This window comes from Dermacentor andersoni, chromosome 2 (assembly GCF_023375885.2).
Source record: "Dermacentor andersoni chromosome 2, qqDerAnde1_hic_scaffold, whole genome shotgun sequence".
Taxonomy (NCBI): domain Eukaryota; kingdom Metazoa; phylum Arthropoda; class Arachnida; order Ixodida; family Ixodidae; genus Dermacentor; species Dermacentor andersoni.
The window spans coordinates 70,656,522-70,666,644 of NC_092815.1; the positions used below are offsets into that span (position 1 = coordinate 70,656,522).

At 40.8% G+C, this 10,123-nt stretch overlaps 1 protein-coding gene across 1 annotated transcript; it reads right to left on the minus strand.

Annotated features, from left to right (window-relative positions):
- Positions 1-1,603: 1,603 nt before the first annotated feature.
- mRpS30 (mitochondrial ribosomal protein S30) lies at positions 1,604-9,758 on the minus strand. The gene is made up of 5 exons (XM_050188833.3): positions 9,154-9,758; positions 8,378-8,533; positions 7,796-7,907; positions 5,083-5,256; positions 1,604-2,134 (listed from the first exon to the last, which is right to left on the minus strand). Exons 1-5 carry the CDS (start codon positions 9,718-9,720, stop codon positions 1,668-1,670), a joined length of 1,476 nt encoding a protein of 491 aa, XP_050044790.1. The 5' UTR covers positions 9,721-9,758; the 3' UTR covers positions 1,604-1,667.
- Between the last annotated feature and the right edge of the window lie 365 nt (positions 9,759-10,123).

Genomic DNA, 10,123 nt, shown 5'->3' on the forward strand with positions numbered 1-10,123 from the left:
GTACGTTGTTGTTGATGATGATAATGATTTATTGGTATCCCCTTTGAAAAGGGGTGGTGACAAAAAGCCAGCTAGCCTGATTGAGTTAACCAGGTTCAGCTATGTGCAGCATGCAACTGTGATATGCAACTGCTACATGTCAGGACACCTAGTGGAATATAACGGAACTGCAATGCAAAGTTCTTATGTATCGATGCTACGCGGAGCACATGTCACATTGCATGTCAAATGGTACAATATTATGCTAATGATGATGATTTAATGGCATTCCCTTTAAAACAGAACAGTGAAAAACAGTCACCTAGTCTGCTTGAATTAATCAGGTATGCCATACATGTTTTTCATTACATCAATATTTATACATCTCTATAATCTCTTTCTTTCTCAAGACTTCCCTATCTACCTTGTACCACTACCTATGCAACTGCTACATGAGGTGTCTCCTGGTGCAATAATATGCAACTGCAATGCAAAGGGTGCAGGTATAGATGCTATGCGGCTCACATCTCACATCGCAGGGCAAGTGACGCGATACAATGATAATGATGACTATTTATTGGCATTCCCGTTGAAACGTGGCGGTGACATAGTCGCCTAGCCAGCTTGATTTAATCAGGCACATAATATATTTTCCAGCGTTCTTGTATACACCTCCTTGAACTTCTTTTTCTTCCCTAAACCTTTCCAACTGCCTTGTATTCCTGCCTGTGCATCTGCTATATGGCATTCTACCTGGTGTAATAATATGCAACTGCAATTCAAAATGTGCACGCATAGACGCTACGCAGTGCGCATGTGACATTGTGTGTCTCCTCACGCGCTAGGATGAATTTATAGGGCATTTTTTTTGCAGAATGCTAGCAAACGCTGGTGTGGCTCGGTGGTAGAGTAGCCGGCTACTACGCAGCGGGCCCAGGTTCAATCCCGGCGGGAACTGGGAATCATTTTTTCTCACTCCCGCTAATAGCTGCTACGGACATCATCGCCAAGTGAAACGGCTGCTGGAATGAACTCATAACCGCTTGCACTGTAAAATGTTTTAAAGCTCTTGAAAGATGGGGTCGGCGTGAGATTGCAAGAAATGCACGCAAAAAAGGAATACGGTTAGGACTGCTTATAAGTGAAATAGAATGACCATGTCTCTATTCTCGACTGTGGCATGGTCCTTCTGTTTCACTTGTAAGCAGTTTCACAACATATTCACATTTCACAACATGTTATTCTTTGCCTTATTATATATATTGTTACGTAGGTACTATCCCGTAGCAATATTTAAAAAATTTCCCCTCACCTACAGTCATCTACCTTTACTTTTTACAAATTTAAACGTGTATTTGGTATTAGAATAGTTTTGATTTGGCTGAAATTTTAGCTTAATATAATGCTTTTCATTGTAACACTCCTCAGACGGGTCAGACAGCACTGCTTCTGTGCTGATATAATCACGTACTATTTAATTACATTTGAGACCAAAACAGTGTTTTCAGAGATCAAGGGACCACTTTGAGTCAGGCATAATAGTCTTGATGATGTCATTGTGTTTTTCAGTAAAATTGAAACAAATATGCAAACAGTGTTTCCTCTTCAGATATCAAGGCAGCACTTTGAATCACATATGTTATACTTTACTGGAGAAAAACGACTATACATTCACACTGCCGAGCAAGTTACTTCAGCTTGATGTGAGGTGTGGGTGGAGCGTCTTTGTGCCACTTGTAGATCTTGACCCACATCGGCACTTCTTTAGCAATAGCCTCTCTCAGCACAAAGCGGCAGTCGTAGGTCCTCATCCAGAGCTGAAGTTGTTCTTGCCTCTCTTCTTCAAGACGGGTGTCCACACCCAGATATGGACGAAGCTCAACCCCTTCAGGCACCTTGGGTTGGCGAAGCATGAACCGAAGCAGGAGCTTGAACACGTTGTCATCTATACCTTTCAGTTCTCCATTTTCGTAAGCTTCAAAGAGGCGAAGATTTCCGGATGACCAGCAGAGGTTGCGGAGTGGATTGCTTTCGTAGTAGTCCTCATGGAAACGAAGTGTGTTTAGTTGGTAGACTGCAAATGTCCAGTGCTGCCCATCTGTGTTGACTATGTGGCTGACCAGGGGATAGGTTGGGTCATGATATATTGTGAATCCTGTAAAAGAAATTTTAAAGACAACAACAAGGGTGAAGATACTGAAGCTCTGCCTCTCTTCTTATATTTAATAGTAATGTTAAACTACCCATAACTAAATATCATTATTTCAAATGGAACACAAGTTGGCTAGTACAAGTGTCATAAAACAAACTCTTAAGTTATCAGCAATCACCTTCAGAACATGTGCTACAAGTCTAACATTTGTGAATCGTATAAGAATTTGCTTGCAGAGTAATGCATCATGTAATGAAAAAAGGCAGTTGCACTTTATATTTAGTCCACAGAAAAAGAAAGAAAGCCCTTTCACATTTTTTTTACCTATTTAGGATCTTTGTTATGCTAGACAGTAGTTGAGCATTCAAATACAGAAATGCAACATTCTCATTTAACAATTAACAGCTGTAACAAGCCTAGGCCAGACAGCCAACAAAAATATATAATGCTGTGGGAAATTAATGATGTGCCACCTGCCTTTGCATCAATCCTTTCTTGTGAACAAAACCTCTGCTCGAAGTTAGGCTGGCTTGTTAGAGATTCTACTGGTAGATGTGTAATCACCGATCTAGCTGAACACTGCAGACCTCTATAGCATTCTTATAAGACTGGGATTATAAAATGTGATTGTGGCACAAAATCTTAGTACTTGTGAAGGAACAGCAATTGCAAGATATATTTCAATTGCTTAAGTAAATATGCAGGCCATGGCTACTGTGATGTAATGACTGAACAGCTATGTAATATACAGGGTGCTTTTTTTATTTTAAATATTGCCTGTGGCAAATTGCACAAATCTCGTTGAGCTGGCTTGCTCAGAGAGGCAGATATAATTTACACTAAAAATCAATATGGCTAATCGAATGCATAACAAAACCTTACTAATCAACTTCCTAAAATTACTTCAGCACACATATTCCAATAAACAAATTTAAGGCAGAAATTTCACAAAGCATATCTGATTGGAACTAATTTTGAGATAAGCAGTCAAACTTGTGATAAAGATACGCTGTTCCATTTACTTTTTTAACAGAACATTTTTTTATGCATTGATGTTCAAAAATTACTGGAACACTAATGCATTTTACCGCCAGCTTTAGGGATGTATATCTTAAAACTGGTGCCAGCTTCAGAATATGTTACAAGTAGATATGACTTTTGGAGTCGCCTACAATTACAGTAGACTTCCGTTGAATCGATGCTGGTTAATTCGATCCCAGCCAATGGCCATGCATGTCTGTGGGTCCAAACTTTCGTTATTTCGACCCTAGATTTGCCTTTGCCAGATAATTCAAAGTTTACCAGCCAGCACACGTGCAGTGACCCCTTCAGTGGCAGCATGTGTCTTGAACGGAGCTTAAATGGCAACTCCTGCAATATTTTTATGTCCACTGACCTTAATAAAATTTTGAATATACATTCTCTCTTGCACTCTGATTATCTGTGTCAAACCATAGGACTGCATTTAGTTTTCCTGAAAATGAACTTAAAGATTGGCTGCATACTCTCGACTCATGCCCACGAATGAATGACTTTTTACTGGCCACCCTGTGATTGTGACGTCAGAGTCTATACTGCCACTTAGCCCAGAAACAACGAAGCTGGCCGCCCCTCTCTTTTTTAAGAGACAACGGCTGACAATCATCACTTTGACAGACATGGTGACCGGTGCTTCTTTTCGTCTTGCCGCAGCACAATGTGTAGAGCTTGGGGCTCGTCAGCTGCCTTGCGAAGCAGCGGCAGGTCAAAAGCACGTGGTAATCCTTCAGTGCTCATATCATTGCTGAATTCACCATTGTCTAGTTCAAAAGAGCTGGAAAAGCTCCCCATGTCATTGGAAGAGATTGTCAGCTTCGCTTTTTTTGGCGTTAGTACCATGTGCACCATGTGTTTAGCACACATTCTGTGTGTTTACATTGCTGTAGTGTAGCATCTGAAGTCATCGACTCATCATAGACGTCACACAAAGCAGCTACCCGTTCCAGTTTTGGTACCTCGTTTACTGGTCACTTAAAATTATTGTTGAGTTTCTAAGCAAACTGAACCATCCTACCAGTGGTAGGACTGTCAATGCCATTAGAAAATGGCGATAACCTAATGTGGTAAGAGAAATGCCGGAATTGCCCTTAAGGGGAGAATGAATGCGTTGAACACTCGTCACCTCCCGTCAAAAACACCTTTTTTGGCCTGCTTAAGCAGAGCAATCAGACATGAAACCAAAACCGCCTGCATAGCCTTCAGATGCTCTACTGCATAAAACAAATTTACTGCAGCAAAGCTGACTTTAGGAAAGCTGCTGCCACTGAGCAACAAATATTAGACCCTTGCCCATATTTCTTGCTAACGAATTGGGTGTGCGTTAGCTTTCTATTTTGTTGAGGAGCCTTAATGTCATTTCTACGTTCATGTTCTACTTGGACACATAGAACATGGGTGCATTTCATTTGGGGGCATGTTAGACTCTGGCAAATACTACCAAACGAATTGGCATTTTGTTCTGACATTTTTTTCTGCATCTCATCTAATTAGACCTGGCAGACAATTCTATCGATTTTATCGGTCCCATCAGGGTTGAATTAACGGAAGTCAACTATAGTACATTGCAATATGCCTTGTAAAGTAATTAGTTTAAGTGAGTTAACAAAACTTTGTTAATTAGTCAAATATTCATTTTGATTTCTCGTGCAAAAGAATGTCCACCTCAGACAGTAATCCAGCTCAAAAATTAGAATTGTGCTACGTGCCGCAGATGAATAAAAAAAAATCAAGAATGAGAAAACGCCCTGCATGACTAGCCATGACAACTATGATGGCAAAAATACAGCTTTTGCAGAAGTTGTAGCCCACAACAAAAAGACTGGCTACTTCTGGTGACTCCTCACTGGTGACAGCCATGTGCAACAATGATAATGTAATGCCAAGTGTGCAACAATGTGCCACTGCACGCGTACCCAGCTGTGTTGCCACTCCATTCAGCCAGCCAAAGCCTGCCAGTATGGCTGCAGCATTCGTCGCATCCTGCACCTCTTCAGGTGTCTTGAATGGAGAGCTGTGGTGGCCAGTCAGCACGCTGCGTTGCCGTATGGTGAGCAAAGGAAAATTGCACTCGTGGAGTGGCCAAGTACCTAAAGAACATGAAAATGAGGCTCAATGAGAATGTGCGCTGCTTTGTGTTTTCTATGTGGGAAAGGCACAGACAAAGAAATAACCCCGTCATTATTTTCATTTATGGCAACTAAACCAAAGTCTCAAAAAAGAAAAACTACAGCATAAAAATCAATACAATCATGAGTGATTTCTGGCCCTCAATCCAGCTAGGTTATTTGTAACATTAGTGTACCCAGAATTTCCCATTGGGGCAATGGGAGAAATTATGGTTTTGGAGAGAGAGAACACACACACACGCACGCGCACACACACACACTACCTGAAAAAAAAAAAAAGAAAACTTGTGGGGAAGGTTTCCAAAGTTGAACCCCCCTTGTCAGTGTGCCATTGATTTGTTAAGTACATTCGAAAAACACAAGTTATCCTAAACCAGCAAGTGAACCTAAAATACAAGCTGTCTAGTTTGACAAATTATAATATGTTTGTTAAACTGTTGAATATTTGTCCATGAGTTTATCTTATTGTGTGAGCCAATCTAGGCAGCAATAACCCATATTTGCAGATGCACCATTTTTTCAGGATGCCACGATTCAGTAATGGTTCAATTATGTTAATTGTCTCATTCAATTAAAATCTGAGTGCAGTTTATATTTTGCAGAACTGTCACACTTGTACAAGCTGTTCAAGGTAACTTTATAAAGATCGCACTCACAAAAATGGCCATTCAACACCATATTTGGAAGTTCCATTACAGTTCACAGTGCCACATGTGAAATGGCATTTGTCATTGTTTTCTCACAGGAGCAACATTTTCGATATATACATGTATGTACGAAGCTTAATGTGCTGCTCTGAATGCAAGTACCAACAAATGGGCTTATAAAACCCTGTATGCTGACCATCAAGTATTACTAGTAGGTGCACTTCTGTTCGTCGTAATAAAACAATGAATTCCTACATTAATCTTGAAGACATATTGTCTGCTAAGACGCATATTTAAAGCATACCAACCTATTTAATAGAATAGTACATTATATTCAGCAGCTTCATTGATTTACTTGATTTTCTGTGATTTAACCATTCAATATGTGCCCCTGAGGGTGTGCTTATTCTTGCCTAGATCTTCGGAAGGTATGTGCTAATGTGACAAAGAAATATAGAAGTTGAGACCTTTCAGGTGCATAAACGTAACCATTGCATGAGATTACATGTGTTTACTTTCATCCTATGGATGAAAGTAAGCACGTTTGCACACAGTGCCGTTAGATGTACAATATTTACTTAACTGCTTCATACAGACTCCAACAGGCATGTTGGATCTGCTCAATTTCTTTTTTACAGCAGCATGATCAGTAGGAGACCTTGCTAGCAATTTTCTTAATGTGGAGAAATATTGGGTTCAAATTGCGACTTGCTTCGTACAGTGAGCTGGGTAGTATGATATAACTGACCTTCAAAACAGTGCCAGGGAGCACACATTGTTCTGCATAATAAAGCAACAAATCAAGCGTATAAAGCCTTTACATATAATGTCGTATAGCTGTCTCCAATGCACACAGATCTCTAAATAGAATGGGTGAACAGAATAGAATGGACAGTAAAGGAGAATATGAACAGTTCAGAGTACCATGTTTTTATTTATAGCTTATTCCACAACAAAGACAACATATACCTCACATTCTAATTAGCACCACTGTTTTCCTTTCTGAACGTGCATATTCTACTGTAGACATAAAAAATTACAGTATATAAAAATTGGTCTTCCAGTTGTGCCAGTAGTGGCATGTAAAATTGGTTTAATATAATTTTAAGTGAGGTATAACAGTGTAAGCATTGTAGAAATATTATTGTGCTGATACCAAACGTTCGCATGCAGTGTTCTCATATTATGACAATGCCAGAGATAAACACATGCCGATGGTCGTAACCGTTGACATTAATGTTGACATTTCAAACTGATCAAATACATCATTTCCTGCATTCATGAAGCAGGCACTGGGACACGACCTCATAAATTTGGACACAATAACAGCAGTACACATAGGGAATGTCATTGATCATATGGTCGCAAGAAGACAATTCAAGGATCCATGGTTACATTTCCTGCTTCAGTTTTCACAGGCTGCTACTCACCATTCTCCATGTAGCACCCAGCATATGGCACTGTCTACCATTGTACCTTAACATAAGCATGCCAAATTTTAAGCTTAAAAGTGTCAATATGTTAATGAAGGACATTTCAATGCAGAAAGCTTGTAGTACTTCAGGTGTAATCATTAAAAAATGCCTGTTGACTACATAAACCTTTGCCAATATTCCCACATCTTTGATAAATCCCACATAACTTGATATCCACATAATAAGCATTCAATACGCATCTATTCACATGCGTTGTGTGAGCAAATGCTTCATATTGACACATACTCTCACATTGCGTGGGATACGAGAACTTTAGAATTTTCTGTGCAAGAAGGCACAGGAGTATAGGCATGCTAGCACACACTATACACCCCCCCAAATTATACATAATATGAAAAAAAAAAAAAAAAGACTTACCAGGCAAACTAGTCTGATACTTCCTTTTCCACTTGAACTTCATATAAGATGGATGGTAGGGAAAATCTGGAACTTCTTGGCTGCATACAAGTGGGTCATCCAGGCTCACTATCTATAAATAAATGTTTACAGGAGATAACCCTCTTTTGTGTTACTTTTGCAGCACAGTTATAAGACATTCAGCTTGTCCTTGCTTTATTGGAGCATAAACAAGGAAGGGGCTCATCACAAGGAATGAATAATGCGATACATTACAGGGAAAACTGTTTATACATTACAGGAAAACTGGTTTTATTGGGCAGAGGAACAGTACTTATGGTAAGAAGCAAACACAACTGCACACCTTCCCATTACACAGTTATTTCAGGCTAAAATAATCTGCATAAATATAATCTGTCAGTGAAAATGAAACAATTGGCACTCTCAGTAAGTGAAGCAGCTGCTAAAAGAAAGGCTTCTGCTATGATCATATAATTGTAAGCAACTTTCTAGCCTTGCATGCTCTACCGAAGGGAAGCTCTGACAAAACCACCGATATCCTTATTGGAATCAAACATGTTGGGTGTCTCCATATTGACTTACGGCAGGAAGCGGCTCTGTAATTCTGACTTGAGCATCAGGTTTATCCTTGAACTGCAATTTCATGTGGATGGTTTCCTGGTTTCTGAACCGTCTCCTCTGGCTGGGGTAGTATCGGCCGTGCTCCCAAAAGGCATCGCAACGTGGTTTGAAGTCCACCTGGAAGAGAGACAAGTATTTTATTATGCAGGCCACGTTATCCCAAAAATTGAGCACTGTAACAGCCTTATATGTCGTCAATGTGGCTGTCGAGAATACATGTTTCGCTGTTCTTACGCAGTCTTGCACGAAACTTTCTCCTTGCAAGGATCCAAAAGTCACACCGCACTTGTCATTATGTCCATGTACAACTTGACATTATCACTTGCTTATTAATGATCCCAATTCATTTTTAAAAAAAAGAAATGCTTAGACAGATACGTGTCGGTACACAACATAGTCATCTTCACTCAATCTGTGTTTAGTAGTCTTTCCAGTTAAACATGTTTATGCACTCCTGTGAGCCTAACAACGCGTCGGCTGCTCTGATCACGCTCAGTTAAAGCGCGGCAAAGTGCTGCCTGTAGAGCAAGCACAAGTGAGAATTAGTGTGTGCTTGGATATCCAATTTACACTGAAATCGAATTGTTTTCCATGCGCCATTCTCACTCTGTAACCAAAATTACACGTAAAGCAACCGTGCAGGCATTTATACAAAGTTTAGTGTGCTCCAACGCAGCCGTTTGACGGCACAATTCCGTGCATTTACTATCGAGTAGGAAGCGAGCTATTTTACCGACCTGCGAGGTCTGAAGGTGAGGCGTGTCCTTGGCAAGGCCTCTCAGAAGCACCGACAAAACGCTTGCGATAACTTTATTCTGCTTGACTGACTCGAAAGATTTAGCTCTGAATTTACCGCCGCTCTCGTACATCTCCAGCTCTGTGGCGATGGCATCGACGAGGTACGGTTTGAGCCGCGCGTACGCGTCCTCGACGTCTATTTTCTCGTAAGAGTCGGGCAGCCCTTCTATCAAGTGCGTGCGCGTCGCGTACTGGTACGCAGGGAGGCAGTTGTAGTACAAGATATCCGGGTTCACCACGTAACAGTACTGCTGGCCCGTCTCGGCCATCGTCTGCAGTTTTTGCTGAACAGTGGGCATCGCCTTGACGCTGTCTCGCCATTCTTCTCTCTCGCGCCTCTTGGTGGCCTGTCTAGAAATATCCAAGATCGGCGGGTACTTGGGTTCTTCAGTGTACGCGTACTCTGATTCTATGTCCGGGTTAAGAAGCTTGGGATAGTGACTCGTGAACCGCAAATTTCGGGCGCATCCTAAAATGCACCGGTTCGCTAGTATTTTGGTCGCCATTTTGTAAAGAAGCACATGGCAGTAGCGAGGGTTGCCAGAGGGGTAAGCCGTACTAGCTGAACTACGCGAAATTTGAATTAGGTGGTGTCTAAATTTGATGATGATGATGATGTAATTGCGCCACCTATGAAGCGGGGCGGTCACAAATAGCAACAAATAGACACCTAGTCAGCTTGATTTAATCAGCTTTTGTATACATCTTCTTGGTATTTCTTTTTCTTCAAGATCCACCTTGCACCGCTATAAGCTATGACTGGAATGCGGCTGAAGTAGAGTGACCTAGAAAAATACTCTGAGGTGATTTTGGGAACCACAAACACGTCATACAGGTAGAGTTTTGGATGGGTTATGGAATCCACGTCTCATAAGGTGACGCCCTTTATATTTAAAATGCGTCTTAAAG